Source organism: Aquarana catesbeiana, linkage group LG03 (genome assembly GCF_042186555.1).
Source record: "Aquarana catesbeiana isolate 2022-GZ linkage group LG03, ASM4218655v1, whole genome shotgun sequence".
Classification (NCBI taxonomy): Eukaryota; Metazoa; Chordata; class Amphibia; order Anura; family Ranidae; genus Aquarana; species Aquarana catesbeiana.
Genome location: NC_133326.1, coordinates 244,557,519 through 244,577,292, shown reverse-complemented (window position 1 = coordinate 244,577,292; position 19,774 = coordinate 244,557,519). Strand labels below are relative to the sequence as shown.

Here is a 19,774-nt window from a genome sequence, read left to right as displayed (position 1 = left end):
CTCTGCTAAGCACCTGAAAACTGACTCCCATTCAATCAAGTGTGACTTTTCACACTGGGGCGGTGCGCTTGCGGGACGTTCTGAAAACTCTTGCAAGCAGCATCTTTGAGGCTGTATTTAGTGCTCCCAAAACGCCCTGCCCATTAGAATAAATAGGCAGCGCTTCCAAAGTGCCTGAAAAGCGCTTCGGAAGTGTCACAACATGGGAGTTTTTAACCCCTTCCTTTGGGATTAAAAGCGCCCTGCTAGCAGCCGAAAAGTGCTGCTTAAACAGCGCTAAAGCGCCACTAAAACGAGTGCCACTTAGCGCTAACACAGCCGCGGCCCCAGTTTGAAAGGGTGTAACAAATAATTCTGCGCTGCCTAAACAACCAAAAGGGAGTAGCTAACACGGCAAATGTGGTATATGCACTAAAAATACAAGAAAAAAAGTGTAGCGCTAATAAATAAATACATGTATAAACACATATATGTAAAAAATCAAGATAAACCCAGCGAATGAAAATCAGTATTTAAACAAAAAAGTCCAAGTGAATAAATCAATAAATAATAAGGTGAAAAGTCCCATAGGTAACTTTATGTGAAAATCTTGACAGATGCAAACTTGAAATAAAGAGACACCACCACCAATATGGAGGCTTACCAGAAAGTTTGAACCCAAAAGAACCTACGTTCAATGGGTCAAACGAGCTTGTGTGGTGGAAACAACCACTAACAGTATGGAATCCTCTGGAAGCTGTACCAAGAACCCACGGCCATCCATAGACTGGTGTATCTCATAAAGGTGATGACCCGTTATACATGGATACCATTTTCTGTATCATTTCTCTCTTAGGTCATTTCTCGCTTAGCTACAAATCACTGCTGAACTCAACCGATCTAAAAAAAAAAACCCATCAGTTACCTTGGCAGAAACAAACGCTAATATAGAGCGTGTTTGTACACAGTTTAGGTAATTTTAGTTTAGGAGAGTTTTGCGTTTTCTTTTTTATGCCAGAAAGCTCCAATCAGAAACACAAACCAGGAGAGTTTTTTCCTGCCTCTAATCATTGAGCTCAAAATATGCCTCATGTGCATGGACACTTATGCCGCGTACACACGAGTGCACTTTCCAGCAGAAAAGGTCAGACGGAACGAATCCGTTGGACATTCCGATCGTGTGTGGGCTTCATCTGACTTTTTCTGTCAAAAAATCTGATGGACCTTAGAAATAGAACATGTTTCAAATCTTTCCGACGGACTCGATTCCTATTGAAAAAAAAGTTCGTCTGTATGCTAGTCCGACAGACCGAAAACGACGCAAGGGCAGCTATTAGCTACTAGCTATTGAACTTCCTTTTCTAGTCCGGTCGTACATCATCACGTTCAAAGCGATCGGACTTTGGTGGGATCGTGTGTAGGCAAATCCGTTTAGTCGGAACTCCGTTGAAAAGTCCTTCGGAGTTCAGTCCGATGAGAAGTTCGCTCGTGTGTGTGTGTGTGCGGCATTAGGATAACATTGAGCTGCTTCTACAGGGAAAACATAAAACTCCTCTAGAAGCAGCGATTTTATCAGCCAGTGTGCATGGAGCCTTAGTCTGATATGTCTGCTTACTATATGTTACACTTTGCTTGATACTGAGTAGATACAATGTTGCATGGTTTATTTACTACTTTTAATATAAATACAATGTTATATGTGTTATTTATTTTATATTTATCTATTTATTTTATAAATATATATTTATATATTTTATATATATATTTTTTCTCTCTTTTTTTTTTGTTTTTAATTACTGAGTTACATGTTTTATTTTACCTTTTTAATGTCATTTTTTAATTGTAAATATTGTCTATTTTGAAAAATATTTAATGTAAGCTTACTATTTTTTAAGCCAACATATAATCCGTTTTAAATTCCAGTTCTGCTTTGCTGTACCCACCTACAAGGAAATGACAAATGATAGTCCTCCTTAGACTGAAGATGTGATGATGTGTGCCCTTTAAATCAGCAGCATTAAAACGGTTCAAAGGAGGCCGCAAGCTCTGAATTAGGGGACCGTAAAATTAAAAGGATTTGATCCAGTCAAGTACTAGTGTTTGAGCAGGCTAATTCATTTTCCTTCATCTGATTTGCTTACTAACTGTTGCTTTGGGTTTAGATCACCGCAGTGAACGGTAAGGGTTTCCCACTGACAGGTGCTTCACGTTATCCCCTTCCTGCGCCTTGCAGGAATGCATCGCCCTATGTTGTCTGAACATCCAAAGCAAAAAAAGATCTTGGCTATAAAAAGACATAGTAGAGTGGAAGGTGTCACACGCACATTACTGCTCCCCTTTGATCCCTTATCAGTGACATTAAGCCAACAATACAGTCAGCTGGGACTGGAGGCAGAGTGCATATTACAGTAGAAAATTGCTCACATTTTTCAAGGGATTAAACTTGATCAGAAATACAGCAGAGGAAAGGTGAAGCACCATCTCATTCTGGTTACAGCGATTACTTTTCAGGAGGAATATAACAGTGTTCTAATGAGCCGTATTTAAATGTCACTCACCAATACCTGTATAGCTTGGAGCAATTTCTCTACACCTAGACAAGTGATGTGTCCAACTGTCTTGCTAATCAAACCTACCTATCCTAAAACTAATTGCGAAAGGTTCTTACCAAGCCTGATCAACACGCTTGGCTAATGCAACTTTTAACATGTTCGGTTTGTAGGATGTAGGGCCAGTTTGCAGCATAGAAATGCAGTCCTGATGCGTTACAGCTGCTTTTCTGCATGCGTGTTTTTGATGCGTTTTAGTGAGATTTTGGTGTGTTTTTGATGCAGTCCAGTGCATTCCCCCCCTCTTTTTTCTTAACCTTAAATAAGGACATGTGGGTTTTAGTGCATTTTTGATGCGTTTTACAGCATTCCAGTACAGTCCAGTGCAGGAAAAATGCATGTTTTACTTTTTTTCTGGAACGCACTGGAACTGCAAGCACTGGTGTGAACTATGCCATTGAAAACCATATAACCTACTTTCCATGCGTTTTTTGATGCCAGAAAAAAAACGCACTGGAACGCATGTGGTGTGAACTGGCCCTTAGAAAGATCAAAGGATAGTTGCAGAAGGATTTTTATTTTATTTATTTATTTATTTATTTAATAAACTCAAAAAGGTAAACATAAAACGATCCCATCCCCACCCCACCTTTTACCTACCCCAACATCCACCCTGTTTTTTCTTCTTCATTTTCTTCATTTATTTATTTAATTTCAATATTATTTTCTTATACAACTAAAACAGTTGTAAATTGGAAGTTTCTATAATCATTCTACTATAGACTAAACAATAAAATAACATGATAATCACAACCTCCACCTATAGTATGACGATATAAATGATGTATATAACATGTAAAACTTTGAAATGTACAAAACTACATCTTAATCATACCAAGATCACATTTTCTAGATGTAAAATGCCTTTCATTACTGGATCCAAGCATATCCTATTGTTCTAATGTTACTATTGAATGTTATATGCTAATATTTCTCATGTGCACTCAATAAAAATGTATAAAACAACAAAAACAACAAAAATCTCCCTTTGGGATCAATAAAGTCTAAAGTTTTCTGAATGGGTATTATATAGTACCAACATTTTAAGCAGTGCTTTACATCACATCGCTTCCTGCTCTCAAGAAGCTTGCAATCTAAGGTCCCTTCCTCACATGCATACTTAAGCCGCGTACACACGGGCGGACTTTTCGACCAGACTGGTCCGACGGAACGAATCCATCGGACAATCCGACCGTGTGTGGGCTTCATCGGACCTTCAGTGGACTTTTTCTGTCGAAAATCAGACAGACTTTAGATTTGGAACATGTTTCAAATCTTTCCGACGGACTTGAGTCCAGTCGAAAAATCTGTTCGCCTGTATGCTAGTCCGACGGACAAAAAAGGACACAAGGGCAGCTATTGGCTACTGGCTATGAACTTCCTTATTCTAGTCCCTTCGTATGTCATCACGTTCAAACCAACGAACTTTCGAACGGACTTTAGTCCGTTCGTGTGTGTGCAAGTCCGTTCATTTGAAAGTCTGTCGTAACTCCGTTGAAAGTCCGTCGGACCTTTGATGCTGAAAAGTCCGCTCCTGTGTAAGCGGCATTACTGCCATTTAGACAGGAGCTAATTCATCATTGAATGCCTTTTTTTAAACTGACCCTGAGCTCAGTTCTACGGCATCACCCAAACGTATTGGAAAAGATATGGCCAAACCCTATCTGATCCTGCTAAACATTATAATAAAATGATATATAATAATACAGTGGTTAGCACTTCAGTCTTGCAGTGCTGGGGTCCCTGGGTTGACTCAAAATCAGGACACTATCTGCATGGAGTTTGCATACTCTCCCTGTACTTGTGTGGGTTGCCTACCATTTTCTAAAGACATGCCAGTAGGTTGTTTGGATACTGTGTTAAATTGACCCTACTGTATTTGAGATGGGGATCTTAGATTGTAATCTCCTTGATGTGAATGTACAATATGTAAAGCGCTGTGCAAATTGTCAGAGCTATATAGATTCCTGTAATACATAACATACAGAAAGACCAGAGACAGACAAACATTAGACAGGCTATTTGCACAGGCTAGACCAGCCTTTCTCAACCTTTTCAGCACAGAGGAGCCCTTGAAATAACTTTCTGGTCTCAGGGAACCCCTGCTAAAAATGACCATATCTACAACTCCTGCTACATTAGTGTGATAGTCAGTGGAAAGAATCCTTATACTTCCTGTCATTGAAAAGAGGTACCCCCTTATATATAGCTAAAAAGATCAATGGTGTCACTGGAAACGTATCTGAGAGGCCAAAACTGGTTCAAGGAACCCCTAACAACTTCTGGAGGAACCATGGAACCCTGGTTGAGAAGCCCTGGGCTAGAGGTATATAAAGTTTTAAATGTAGACAGAAATGATTGCTCCTACAGACAAGTTGCATACGTATGAATGACCTTTTTTGGTTTCTAAACCAACTGGGTCAACATTAAACTAAAGCTGACCACACACATTACGATCTGATAGTCCAATCTTTTTTAGATCTATTAACAACTATGGATATCTGCCTGATTGAATAGGAAGGTCTTTATATTACATATTTTAGTAAATCTTGCACAAAGATTGCAAGGTCAGATTGTAACATGTGTGGTGACCCTTAACTTGCAACTTTGCCCCCAGCAGTCATTAATAATATTAATCTGGTATTACCTTTCAGCAATGACATAGTGCCATTTTTACATTTAATTAATACTCCGGATCATTTAGGAAAGAGGGTAATGAGATTTTGAACTGATTACCATGCTAGTATACATTAAGGCCGCTCCAGGTAGCCAGGCCACTCTCTAATTAGCCCGCTGTGAAATGAATGGCATCAGAAAGACAGTGAAAAAAGCCAGTTTGCTGCCTGTGTACTTCTCACCTAGCTGCTGCTGCTGTGCCAATAAGACCACCAACACTTCTCAATGCAGTGTGTCATCACCAATACTGCTTAAAGTGCTGGAGCTCAGCCGCTGTCAGCAACAATTTGTCATGGACTGAACAATCTAATACAAGAACAACCAGAGCTTAAAAAGGCACAATCCCTGGCTCCAATGCTCATGCTAACAAGCATACACAATTTACAACGCACCAGAGAATGGACAGCAAGCTTGTTACTGATTAGTTATTACACCCATTGCTCACTGTCACTTTCCATTCTTGGAATAAACAATAATACATACATTACGGGGAGTTTACTAAGACGGTGCCTGTGGTAACCAATCAGCTTCTAGCTTTCATTTCCAAAGCTGAACTGAACAATCTGAAACTAGAAGCTGGTTGGTTACTATGCACAGCCACACCACATTATAGGGAGTTTATCAAAACTGGAGCAGCTAGGATCTGAAACAGCTGTGAATGGTAACCAATCAGCTTCTAGCTTTAGCTTGTTCACATAAACTTTGCAAATGAAATATAGAACCTTATTGGTTGCCATGGACAACTGCTCCAATTTTAACAAGTTCCCCAATAAAATTTGGAGCAGCTGTACATAGCAACAGCTACTGTGCAGTCAAGCTTTGAAAATAAAAGTTAGAACCTTATTAGTCACCATGCACAACTGCTCCAGTTTTAATAAATTCCCTCTATAGAATCTGGAGCAGTTGCGCGTAGCAACCAATAGGCTTCTAGCTTCAGCTTTTTTTTCTGTTAAGCTTTGCAAATGAAAGATAGAACCTTATTGGTCGCCATGCACAACTGCTCCAATGTTAATAAATTCCCTCCATAGAATCTGGAGCAGCTGTGCATAGCAACAAATAGGCTTCTAGCTTCAGCTTGTTCAATTAAGCTTTGCAAATGAAAGATAGAACCTTATTGGTTGCCATGCATAACTGCTCCATTTTTCCTAAATCACCCCAACGGAATCTGGAGCAGCTGTGCATAGCAACCAATAGGTTTATAGCTTCAGCTTGTTCAGTTTAGCTTTGGGTTGAAAGCTGAAAGCTGACTGGTTGCTGCTGATTCTGGCTGCTCCAGTTTTGATATATCCCCTTCTATTTGTCCAGTTTTGATATATCCCCTTCTATCTGCTCCAGTTTTGATATATCCCCTTCTATTTGTCCAGTTTTGATATATCCCCTTCTATCTGCTCCAGTTTTGATATATCCCCTTCTATCTGCTCCAGTTTTGATATATCCCCTTCTATCTGCTCCAGTTTTGATATATCCCCTTCTATCTGCTCCAGTTTTGATAGATTCCCTTCTATCTGCTCCAGTTTTGATACATTCCCTTCTATCTGCTCCAGTTTTGATAAATTCCCCTCTATCTGCTGCAGTTTTGATACATTCCCTTCTATCTGCTCCAGTTTTGATACATTCCCTTCTATCTGCTCCAGTTTTGATACATTCCCTTCTATCTGCTCCAGTTTTGATAAATTCCCCTCTATCTGCTCCAGTTTTGATACATTCCCTTCTATCTGCTCCAGTTTTGATAAATTCCTTTCTATCTGCTCCAGTTTTGATACATTCCCTTCTATCTGCTCCAGTTTTGATAAATTCCTTTCTATCTGCTCCAGTTTTGATACATTCCCTTCTATCTGCTCCAGTTTTGATAAATTCCCTTCTATCTGCTCCAGTTTTGATAAATTCCCCTCTATCTGCTCCAATTTTAGAAAATACGCACAATCCTGCTTAGCAGCAAAAACATATGACGACAATTCTAGGCATTCATTGTAAAACTTAGAAGGCATCATTTAGAATGCATTCAAACACCAAAAGGACTTATATAATAAACAGCAATCTAGAATATAACAAGCAATGATGATATGCACAAGTACAGAAGCCCATCAGATGCAGCTGATGACAAAGAAATGTACAGTTTGATTGGCCGCTATGGATAACAACACTTTGCACATGGCTACTTGACTTAGTAAATACGCCTGACACTCACAAAGCAATCTAACACTAGTGCACTGTGTGGCTTTCCATGTGCGATCCTCAGCACCTTGTCGGGCACCTTGTTGAGCTGTGTCCATCCCATAGCAGGCACTCACCTGGGAAACTTCATACAGCAGTTTGTAATGCTCCTCTCGCTTCTGAAAAGTGCACAGATTGCAACCCATTGTAAGCTGGCGGAAGGGTACAAGGCGCCGGATTCCCTGTTGTGTGAGCAGAAGATGCTGTGATCGGGGATCACCCTCCCGACTGGACTGCTGCTGTTCATCAGTCACTCCGACTCCTCTACACTACACAGGCACACCAGTGTGAGCGGCCAGCCAGCCTAGTGATCGCAGCGTCCTCCTCTCCTCTCCTCTCCTCTCCTCTAAGTAGCTGACATCGCTGTACTCCTCGTCTACACTCCGCCTGTCTACCTCCGCATCACCGCACATCACTACACACCATCCACCAACCTCATGAATATTAATCCGGCTCATGGATTATTTATCACGGGGAGGCTGCTTATGACACATCAATATCCGCTAATTAACAAACAAAATGCACCCTTGTTAATATACCTTCCCTCTAATATGGGTATAGGGAGCAGAGGGGAGTACACTGGACCACGCTAATTATTAATTACTCTACATCATATTCCACAGTCTGCACTTACAGAGAGACAACACTGCACTGGAGTTAAGCTGGTGTAGCTAAAATAATTAAATAAATAAATTATATATATGTAAATATATATATATATATATATATATATATATATATATATATATATATATATATATATATATATATATATATACACACACACACACACACACATATAAATATATATATATATATATATATATATATATATATTATATATATATATATATATATATATATATTTCAGGTACTATATAGTGCCGTTAATTTACACAGCGCTTATACATTGTACATTCATATATATATAGTTTTTATTTCTGTTTAATTTTTAATTTTGTAACATAATACTTTTTCTACTTTGATTTTTTTTTTTACCAAAATTTGAAACATGTATATGATATACACAGGGCTTTTTTTCAGGGGGAACTTGGTGGAACTCAGTTCCACCACCTCTGGCTCAGACACTTTGGTGCCTGCTCACCACAATCACTTGTAAACACAGAAGTCTGGTTTCTGTGTTTACAAGTGACAACTCTGCACTCTATGTGTAACCCCCCTGAACTCTGCACTCAATATGTAATGCACTCCTGGTATTTAATGCCCCTTTAAGACCCTCCTACTGTTTTCGTGAAATTTGACTGAACACACCCACTATTTGATGTGATTTAGGGGGTGTGTGTAGGGGGAGGGGTTTTGTGGGGTCGTGGTAAAGTTCCAGCACCTATTGTTTGAGAAAAAAAGCCCTGGATATACATATTTTAAAATATTAATCATTTAAAAAAAAATAACTAGATATAAATACATTATTTCAAAGTGCATATACTTGCTACAAAATATACTGCAAAGTATATTTTGAGCAAACGATAGTGCCATCATGTAATGACCAATAAATCATTCAGTGGACCCATTATCGAAAAACGAACATTCAGCCATGAGAGCAAACGATAATGCCATCATGTAATGACCGATACATTTTTCAGTGGACATAAATGAATCAATTTTTTGTTCATTTTTTTACATATACCTAGTGCAAACAGTTCGGACGGGAAGCACATTAACCTTTTAATTTATCGTTTGTTCGGCAGAAAATTTCCAAACTTGTCCTTTGTTTTTTCAGCTCAAAATCATCCCAGCAATTTTTGATTTTGTGCCCATTAACTGGCCGAAAAATGAACAAACTGGCCAAATGACCAAATTTCAGCTGATTTTTCGTATACTGTATGGCCAGCATAAGTCTGTAGGGATCAATTTTGAGTTGGCCCACCCTTTGCAGCTATAACAGTTTCAACTCTTCTGGGAAGGCTGTCCACAAGGTTTAGGAGCAGGGATAGCCCTTCCATTAAGGACGCACGGGCGCCGCCTCCTCTTTCCATCCTTTAATACAGCGGGCAGGGTTTTTTTTTTTTTGAAACACCTGATTAGAGCCAGATGCTCTAATAGGCTTCAAAAAAGGATGGGTTCCAGGCGCAGAGCATTGCGCTCAGAGACCACCCAGGTGTGTTAGAATACAAATAAATATTCGCAATTCTAACACTGAATCGCCTCTCCGCCAATCAGGAACTGCAGGTCTGATACCCGCTTCCCGATTGTCTGAAAGGACAGGCGATCCTAATGGACACCTAGGAGGAGGAGAGAGATGCCCGGTGGAAGCCGCCGTGATTCACAGGAGCAGGAAGGAAGAAAGCTGCAGGAAACGCTGCCCGCCCGCTTCCTAAATGGGGTAAGTGCGGTACTTTGATGTCCCGACCGTCTTCCTGGGGGGGGGGGGGGGTTCCGCCCTCCCAAAAGAAAAAAACACCAGCCGCCACTGTGTACAACAACCAATAAACATAAAAAAAAAAGTTTCTGTTATCATACTTTGCAAATAAATATTCTTTATTCCAAAAATGTGGGCCAGAATGTATACTACTACACTTGGTAAATAACTGTAAATTATTTAGTCGGTGTGAAAGTTATACAGTCTACAAACTAGAATGCTAATAATGCTATATATTTTTGAAAATTGATAAACCTTAATGTACTGACTATCTAATTTCATGAGACCTTTAATTGGCAGAAAATGCCAGAACAGTACAAATACCCACAAAAGGACCCCTTTTTCAAAAACACAAAGTCCAGGGTATTTAGTAAGAGGCATGCTGAATTTTTAGAAGTTGTAATTTTTTTGTCATAGTTTTTTGGAAAATGAAGAAATTAAATAATTTTATTTTCCCACAAAGTTAAAATTTTTTTTTTCTCACACACAGCCTGAGCATACTTACAATTACATTCCAATGCATATTTTGATACTCCTCCTGCCTGTGGGCATTCCACATGTGTAAGACTTTTTCACAGCCTAGATTCATAGAGGAGCCTACAATCCATAGACCATATCCTTTCAGCTATCAAGGAGCGTAAATTACGCATCTAATTTCCTTACTACCTATCATATTTCTTGAGTCCCTGAAGTGCCAAGACAGTTGAAACACCTGCAAAATGTACCACATTTTAGATAGCAAACACTCCATGGTATTTTCTGAAAAGCATGAGCCTTTTATAAATGTCTTTTTTTTTGCCACAAGCTTTTGTAAAATGCAGGAAAGAAAATGAAAATGTATTGTTTTATACAAAGTTACCAATGAATTAGATATGTATAACACACAGCATAGGCATACTTAAAATCACATCTCAAAACACATTCTACTACTCCTCCTGAATATTATGATACCACATGCATGAGACTTTTTCACAGCCTGGTCACAAATTATGCATCTAATTTTCAGACTAACCATCATATTTTTGGATACTGTGACTGGTTTGGGGGTGATAAGAGACACTGGGGTCTATTTACTAAAACTGGAGAGTAGAAAACCTGGTGTAGTTGTGCATGGTAGCCAATCAGCTTCTCACCTCAGCTTATTCAATTAAAGGATAAGTTCCCCTTTTTATAACATGTTCAGGGTGTAACAATATGAATGCAGTGGCACCCCTCTCCCCTCCCTGATCCCCACTGTGACAGCAGACCGGGGATCTTCTCCCCATGTCTGCTGCCACAATTCAAAAAGACGTGGCCATTCAGGTCTCTGCCTACCCGGCCACGTCACTTATTCACAGTCCTCTGTGAATGGAAATCTACAAGGTCTGGCAGCCTTTGCGGCTGTCGACTTGTAGTCTTCAATAAACTACCTTGGCACAGTGAGTGCTGTGGTAGTCTTCCTGTCAGAATGTATCAGTTTCTTTGTACGAGGTATGAGCAAGCCTATACACTGACAGGTATGAAAGAGATCTTCATGGCACCAGCCATCTGCTGATCACTGGTGCAAAAACTGTGCATTTATGATTTATTTTTAAAAAAAGTAAACTTATCCTTTAACCACTTGCCTCCCGCCATATAGCAGAATGACGGCGGCAAAGTGGTTTCAATATCCTGACTGGGCGTCATATGCCGTGATCAGGATACTAAGCCGCTGCGCGCCCCCGGGGGCACGCATCACGGCGATCGTTGTTGTGGTGTGTCGATCTAGGTAAAGAGTCTCTGACGGAGACTCTTTACCACGTGATCAGCCGTGTCCAATCAAGGCTGATCACGATCTAAATAGGAAGAGCCATGATCGGCTTTTCCTCACTTGCGTCTGATAGACGCGAGTAGAGGAGAGCCGATCGGCTGCTCTCCTGATGGGGGGGGGGTCTGTGCTGATTGTTTATCAGCACAGCCCCCCTCGGATCCTGCCCAGGACCACCATCATGCCGCCCAGGACCACCAGGATGGCCATCTACACTGGACCAACAGGTACGCCCCCCCAGACCCCCAGGGAAATACTAATCTGTGCCCAGGCAGCTGCCAATCAATGCCCAGGCAGCTGCCAATCAGTGCCCACTCACAATGCCTACCACTGCCAGTGCAACCAGGGATGCCTATCAGTGCCTCATATCAGTGCCACGTATCAGTGCCCATCAGTGCCACGTATCAATGCCCATCAGTGCCACCTATCAGTGCCCAGCAGTGCCGCCTATCAGTGCCCAGCAGTGCCCATCAGTGCCGCCTATCAGTGCCCAGCAGTGCCCAGCAGTACTGCCTATCGGTGCCACCCATAAGAACCCATCTTTGCAGCCTTTCAGTGCCCATCAGTGTCGCCTATCAGTGTCCATCAGTGCCCACCAGTGCCACCCATGAGTGCCCAGTGCTACCTATCAATGCCCATCAGTGTTGCATATCAGTGCCACCCATCAGTGCCGCCTACCAGTACCCATCAGTGCTGCATATCAGTGCCCATTGTCAGTGCCCGTCAGTGCCCGCTCATTGGTGCCACCTCATCGGTGCTGCCTTATCAGTGCCTGTCAGTGCCGCCTTATCAGTGCCCATCAGTGAAAGAGAAAACTTACTTATTTACAAAATTTTATAACAGAAACAAAAGAAAAACTTTTATTTTTTTTCAAAATTTTCAGTCTTTATTTGTTTAGCAAAAAATAAAAACTGCAGAGGTGATCAAACACCACCAAAAGAAAGCTCTATTTGTGGGAACAAAATGATAAAAATTAGTTTGGGTACAGTGATGGATGACTGCGCAATTGTCATTCAAACTGCGACAGCACTGAAAGCTGAAAATTGGTCTAGGCAGGAAGGTGTCTAACTGCCCTGTATTGAAGTGGTTAAGCTTTGATGGAAAAAAAACTGGAAGCTTATTGGTTTCTATGCAGAGTTGCATCAGATTTTGCAGTATCCAGTCTTAGTAATCAGCCCCAATATGACTCCCCCCCAACGGCTACCCCATGCAGCAGGTGGGGGGGGGTACATGCCGCAGCTGTGGTAGGAATTATACTCCCTTTTGTTTTCAGCAGGTATAGTGTCTACTGATTGTGACCCATTGAGGTGAATGGCGGGGGTGTCCAAGGGGGTCCAAGGGGTTAAAGCAGGTGGTGAGGAGGTGATACAATGCCTTTACTGTCTATCAAATGCTCTCTAAAGATATCACTCTTTAGACAGCACTACACATGTAAACAAGGCCTTATGATGACGCTAGGACTGGTGTGGTGGTGATTGGGGACACTGACCCGCTGCTTTGGTCTGGTGACATTTAGGGATAAGGTCAACTTGAACATCGGGTGCTCACTCCTTCGCCGAAGTTAGAACATTATGGGGCGTTTGTAGGAAATTTGAGCGCTCGTGGAACGCCCCATAATGCACTGCGAGATCATGCAGTGCATGATGGCTGCTGATTAGCAAAAGCATGCACCTGACCTGCATGCTTTGGCCAATCACAGCGCACTCTGCTGTGCGAGCCATGATTGGCCACAGGCAGGGTGCCTGTGGCCAATCATGGCTCAGGTGGCTAAGTCCACGCCCCACACTATGTAAGGCTGCTTACATAGCGGCCATACATAGTGTAATAAGTGAGAACAGCAAAATTACATTTCTAAAGGAAAAATATCATTTAAAATTGTTTGCGGCTGTGATGTATTGTCAGATCCCGGCAATGTACATAAAAATAATTGGAAAAAATGGCGTGAGTTCCCCCCAGTCCATTACCAGGCCCTTCAGGTCTGGTATGGATATTAAGGGGAACCCTGCACCAAAATGTTTTTAAAAAATGGCGTGGGGTTCCCCCTAAAATCCATAATAGGCCGTTCAGGTCTGGTATGGATTTTAAGGGAAACTCCACTCCAAAATAAAAAAATATGGTGTGGGGCCCCCCAAAATCCATACCAGGCCCAGCACGCAACCTGGCAGGCCTCAGGAAAAGGGGGAGATGAGAGAGTGCCCCCCTCCTGAACTGTACCAGGCCACATGCCCCCCAAAACACCTTGTCCCCATGTTGATCGGGACAAGGGCCTCTTCTCCACAACCCTTGCCTGGTAGTTGTGGAGGTCTGCAGGCCGGGGGCTTATCGGAATCTGGAAGCCCCCTTTAACAAGGGGGCCCACAGATCCCGGCCCCCCATGTTAATGGGTATCGGGTACATTGTACCCCTACTCATTCATCAAAAAAGTGTCAAGAAATAAAAAATGACAGGAGACAGTTTTGGACAATTCCTTTATTGTGATGTCCATCCATCTTCAATCACAGCATCTGTCGCTCCAGAAAAAAAAAAGAAAAAACTCAGCAGACTGCAGCCTTTTCACAATTTTGTTATTAGCTGAGGGCAGGGCCACTCAGTGACATGATAGGGTGACCCCGCCACCCTCTGATATCACGTGATGTCACATGACGTCAAAAGGGGGCAGGGTCACCCGGTTACGTCACCGCTCTATATAACAGCTGTCATCGCGTAAAGGCTCCCTTGGAGGCAGAGTTTTTCCGGGGTTATTTTTCGGTCCATCGGTGCTGTGATTGAAGATGGATTTCGATCTCAGGACACTTTATTTTTTTTAGTTTTTAATAAAGGACTTGTCAAAAACTGTCTCCTGTCATTTTTACTTTTTTGACACTTTTTTTGGTAAATGAGTAGGGGTACAATGTACCCGATACCCATTCACATGGAGGGGCAGGATCTGGGTGCCCCCTTGCTGAAGGGGGCTTCCAGATTCTGATAAGCCCCCCGCCTGGGGAAGAGGCCCTCGGACCCCAAAGCACCCTCCGCTTTATGAGGGCATGTGGCCTGGTACTGTTCAGGAGCGGGGGAGCTCTCTCCCCCCCTTTTCCTGCTGCCTGCCAGGTTGCGTGCTTTGGTCTGGTATGGATTTGGGGGGGACCCCCAAACCATTTATTTTTTAATTTTGGCGCGGGGTTCCCCTTAAAATCCATACTAGACCTGAAGGTCTGGTATGGTATGTATTTTGGTATGTATTTTTAGAGCAGCTATTGTACATGATCACTGCCATAGCAGTACAATGCCACCATAGTGAGACTGCACAGTATGTGTGACAGTTTCTAATAACACTATGGTGAAATTTTACTGCTGTGGCTATTGATCAGACACACTGGCTGCTGTACTGGCATACAGTGTCTTCAGTGCAGCAGCCAGTGCCTTTTTGTTGCTCTGTAGAGTGCTTATTACAGTCTTGTAATTGTTGTGAGAGGAAACCGTTGCTGTCAGAGACTGCACCATCTGTGATCTGCAGGAAATGGTTAATCTACGCTAGACATGTAACCAGTGGCGGCCGGTTGAATTTTTTTTTTTGGGGGGCGGCAAACATTATGCCTTACCCACCACCCTCGGTAGCACTTACCTAAGGCTTGTCCCACTCAGCGGCGGTGGCCTCCTGTTCTCCTGCTCTCCGCGGGTCATCACAAATGCGGCGGCTTTCGTTTCCTCGCTCCTCCTCGGCGGCCAATTGGGAGTCTTCTCTTTCCGACCAATCGGAAAACGGGTCTCACAGTCACTCCTGGTTGGCCAGATTGAGGATCAGTGTTTCAACAGCGAATATTAATTTGCTGTTGTAACACACCTGGGTGGGATCAGAGCGCATTCTCTGCAACCCGAACCCACCCTAATTTGAAGCTTCTGGCCTCTGGCTCTAATCGGGTGCTTCAAAAAAACCCTGGCCACTGTAATGCATGTGCCCAGTGCACTGAAAGGGGCCAGACGTATGAATAGGGGGTGCTATGCTATCCATTGCATATAGGGGGTGGTGTGGAGAGAGGATGCGGCACTCCTGGGCGCCCCTAATGGATGGGCCGCCACTGCATGTAACAACAATCACAATTATATAAAATATATCAAGCTGTCTATTTCCTCTTCAGCCAAAATGTAATCTAAAGTGAACAAAAATATTTTTTTCATAAACATTAGATTTTATCAGGAATCACGTCATTAAGGAGCAACTTAAGTCCAGTTTTAAAAATGCTGAAGCTGCTGACCAGTACTTACCAGCCCAGGAGTCCATAACTGTCTTCACTGGACCTGATTCTCTGCCAGGCTTTGGATTCCCAGTGCTGCCATCTTGGACACGATAGCCAGCTGTGACTTCTTAAAATCTCCACTTCCCAATGGTCAGATTGGCAGGAACCCTAAACCCTGCACACACGATCAGATAATCATACAAAAAATAGCAATTTCGAATAATCTGATCGTTAGTACAAAGCCTTCGAGAGACGATCACAACAGTTCATCCTTTATTATATGATCGAACATGCACGAAAAATGTTTTCGTACAATGCCAGATTGTACGATTTTCATTTAATCAATACAGTTGTCTTTCGAAAATGCAATACAAATACACTACAACACATGACTACACTTCCGAATTTTTATTCTGTCTTACGAGAATTTTTGTGACTTTAGTAAACTCTTCAGATTTGATCTGAGATTAGCATGCATTATCGTCCGATAATCTCATTGTGTGTACCAGGCATTAGACTTGTCCCACAGCCTCCGGGAATGTGTGACATGTGCCAGGAGGTGGCGGGTGAGCCTTGCTGACATAATTCTTACCTAGGCCAGAATTTCAGAAGCGGGGAATACAAAACTTTTCTTGGGGGGAAGGGGGGGACGAGGAGCAGACGAGGAGCAGAATTTTCACTATTAAAGGGGTTGTAAACCCTCGTGTTTTTTCACCTTAACCACTTCAGCCCCGGATCATTTGGCTGGCCAAAGACCAGAGCACTTTTTGCGATTCGGCACTGTGTCGCTTTAATTGACAAATGCGCAGTCGTGCGACGTGCCTCTGCGGGTTTTATTTTTTGCGCTATAAACAAAAAAAGAGCGACAATTTTGAAAAAAACCCAATATTTTTTACTTTTTTCTATAATAAATATCCCCTAAAAATATATAAAAAAAACATTTTTTTCCCCTCAGTTTAGGTCGATATGTATTCTTCTACATATTTTTGGTAAAAAAAATCGCAATAAGTGTATATTCATTGGTTTGCGCAAAAGTTATAGCGTCTACAAAATAGGGGATAGTTTTATGGCTTTTTTATTATTAATTTTATTATTACTAGTAATGACGACGATCTCCAATTTTTATCGGGACTGCGACATTATGACGGACACGTCGGACAATTTTGACACATTTTTGGGACCGTTGGCATTTTTACAGCGATCAATGCTATCAAATTGCAGTGATTACTGTAAAAATGTCACTGGCAGTGAAGGGGTTAACCACTAGGGGGCAGTGAAGGGGTTAAGTGTGTCCTGGTGTGTGTTCTAACTGAAGGGGGGAGGGGACTGTGCAGGGGAGATGACAGATCGCTGTTCATACTCTATACGAACAGACGATCTGTCTGTTCTCCCCTCAGAAAACTGGAAACTGTGTGTTTACACACACAGATCCCGGTTCTCAGTGTGCTCGAGCGATCGCGGGAGCCCGGCGGTGATCGCGACCGCCAGGCACTCGCATCGGCTCAGTGGGCGAGCAGGGGGCATGCGCCACCGGCGGTGTGCGCGCTCCCCCTAGTGGCCGTCTATGTTACCGACGTAACATGATGGTGATTCGCGCAGCCGAGCCATGTTGCCGCAGTACAACTGTGGCGGCTGGTCGGCATGCGGTTAATGCATCCTATGTATTAAAGTGAAAAACACACCTTGCCCCCTGGCCCCTATTTTATTTACCTGAGCTCTGACTTTCCGTCGACGCCTCCCCGCCGTCCCTCTCTTCACGGGTTCCTGGCTCTTGATTGGATAGATTGATAGCAGCACAGCCATTGGCTCCTGCTGTTGTCAATCAAATCCAATGACGCAGGCACCAGGGGGCGGGGCCGAGCCCGCAAGGTAACCCCCTCAGGAGAGCACTTCTCCAAGGGGGTTATCTAATGCGGGGAGGAGCCGCAAGAGCCGCCGGGGGACCCCAGAAATGGATGTTCGGGGCCACTCTGTGCAAAATGAGCTGCACAGTGGAGGTAAGTATGACATATTTGTTATTTAAAGAAAATAAAAAACTATCCTTTAGTATCACTTTAAATGAAGATCTGCTTTAATAAATGATGGCATTAAAACTTTCATGGGTCCTGTCAGGGCAGATGCCCACCTTCACATTGTGAGCACATGTGGTAAAAGACGCATTTTATTTTATTACATATTATAGAAAAGCAGAGCAATGCAACTCTTTATTTTAGAACCCTACAAAGCACAGATATGAATGATCTGTGCATTGTGGTACAATGGGAAAAAAAAATCACCAATAAAAAAGTGCTTGCAGTAATTGACTGTGAATATTTGACCTGAATTTTTGTGTGCTGTCAAATTCTTGACCAATAACACTATGAGCTTGTACAGATTGGTACATTTGGAATGGCACCTCATTGTACTATCACAGTAACAAACCACGCCCCAGCAGTGCACTACAACCCAGTACCAAACATTACAGTGTGCTCCATTAGAAAAAAATGTATGATTTTCCACGAGTTTAAGGTGCACTGCCAGTCTATTTGAATTGAATGGACTTCTTTATTACAGCATACTTTAATGCACAGAGATGCACTGCGCTAATGCAGGTGCACAAATGCAATGCATAATATGAAGGGGGCTTATAAAAAAAATGACAAGCACATTTTTTTTGACTCAGCTTTCACATCATGCATATGTATACAACTGCTGGCTAAAATCTAAAATCCAATCTTTGGGTGTTGGAAAAAAAAACTACCCTTGTAGTGAACCTTCCCCTTTTTCTCCACACTGCAAGGGTTGCAAGACTTTTAGCTCTAGCGGATGAGGAAATAGTTGTAAAACCTAAAACGGTTGAAAACCTTCACATACACCCATCGGTGTTACTAGCCTCAGGTGATACACAGAGATAAAACAAGAGATACACAGAGATTAAACAAATCCCCCTACATAAGTTGTACCTGTTTATCTGCAGCCCTCTCTTCTGCAGATCATTCTAAAAACACACAGCTCAAAGGATTTTTTCTCTGCTCTAGCAGCCGGGTTAAGGAATTGAAGTCTCACACTGTAGATCTCAGTGGGGAGAGCTCCGAGCCTTGATTAGAGGCAAGGGACGCACCCCTTCACAAAGTACATAAAAAAAATGTAGAGCTAAGGATTTCAGTCACAGGTTGTGTGCTGGAGCTCTCCTGTCCTGTCACTTTTTAATCATTAGGTGTCAGGAAAAGCTGTCAGTAGTGACTAAAGGTAACAGACAAATGTGGCAGGAGAGAGAAATCACACTCCATGCATTTGACAAGGACAAGTACACAGTATGGAAGGATGTACTTTGTTGATATTTCATGTCTGAAGTTTATAACAACTCTAAAGTATAATTAAAGGCAAACCTTTTTTTTTAGTTGGATAGGATGGAGATGGATTAGAACACCTGTCAGTTTTTATTGCTGTCTCTGCCCCTGTAAAGGAAATTCACCCTCTCTATTTGCCCTCATTGCCATTATCATTAAAAGTGAAAGAAGGAAAATCACAAATTTTGGGTTGTCCCCAGAAAAGTAATAGAGACGCTAGTTCTGGTGACCTGGGGGGTTCCCCAGGAATTCCTTTAATTTACAGGGTAGTTAAAAGGAGAGCCCAGTATCCAATCAGAAGTAAATAAAAGGTGAATGGTCATTTTTTTTTTGTAGAAATAGTACAGCATGATAAAACCAACACGTTTCGGGGGAACAAAGACTCCCCTTCTTCAGGGCTGCTGCTCTATGCTATGATGGATAGGGATGTGCCCAAGATGGTGTCTCTGTGACACTGGGATCGGGACGATTGCGGTATTCTCTGCAATTTTTAAAAATATTTTTTTTCATCAGTTTAGGCCGCTATACATTCGTCTACATATTTTTGGTAAAAAAAATCGCAATAAGCGTATATTGATTGGTTT

At 42.3% G+C, this 19,774-nt stretch overlaps 1 protein-coding gene across 2 annotated transcripts in view; it reads right to left on the bottom strand.

The window, feature by feature from the left end:
- PDZRN4 (PDZ domain containing ring finger 4) overlaps positions 1 to 7,920 on the bottom strand; it is a 265,975-nt gene extending 258,055 nt beyond the window's left edge. The window contains exon 1 of one of the 2 annotated variants that reach the window (XM_073619931.1): positions 7,556 to 7,920. In XM_073619931.1, the coding sequence (XP_073476032.1) occupies positions 7,556 to 7,624 (69 nt within the window). In that variant the 5' untranslated portion in view covers positions 7,625 to 7,920. The remainder of the gene's footprint in view (positions 1 to 7,555) is intronic. The other variant, XM_073619932.1, reaches the window with a different exon arrangement.
- Positions 7,921 to 19,774: the final 11,854 nt, after the last annotated feature.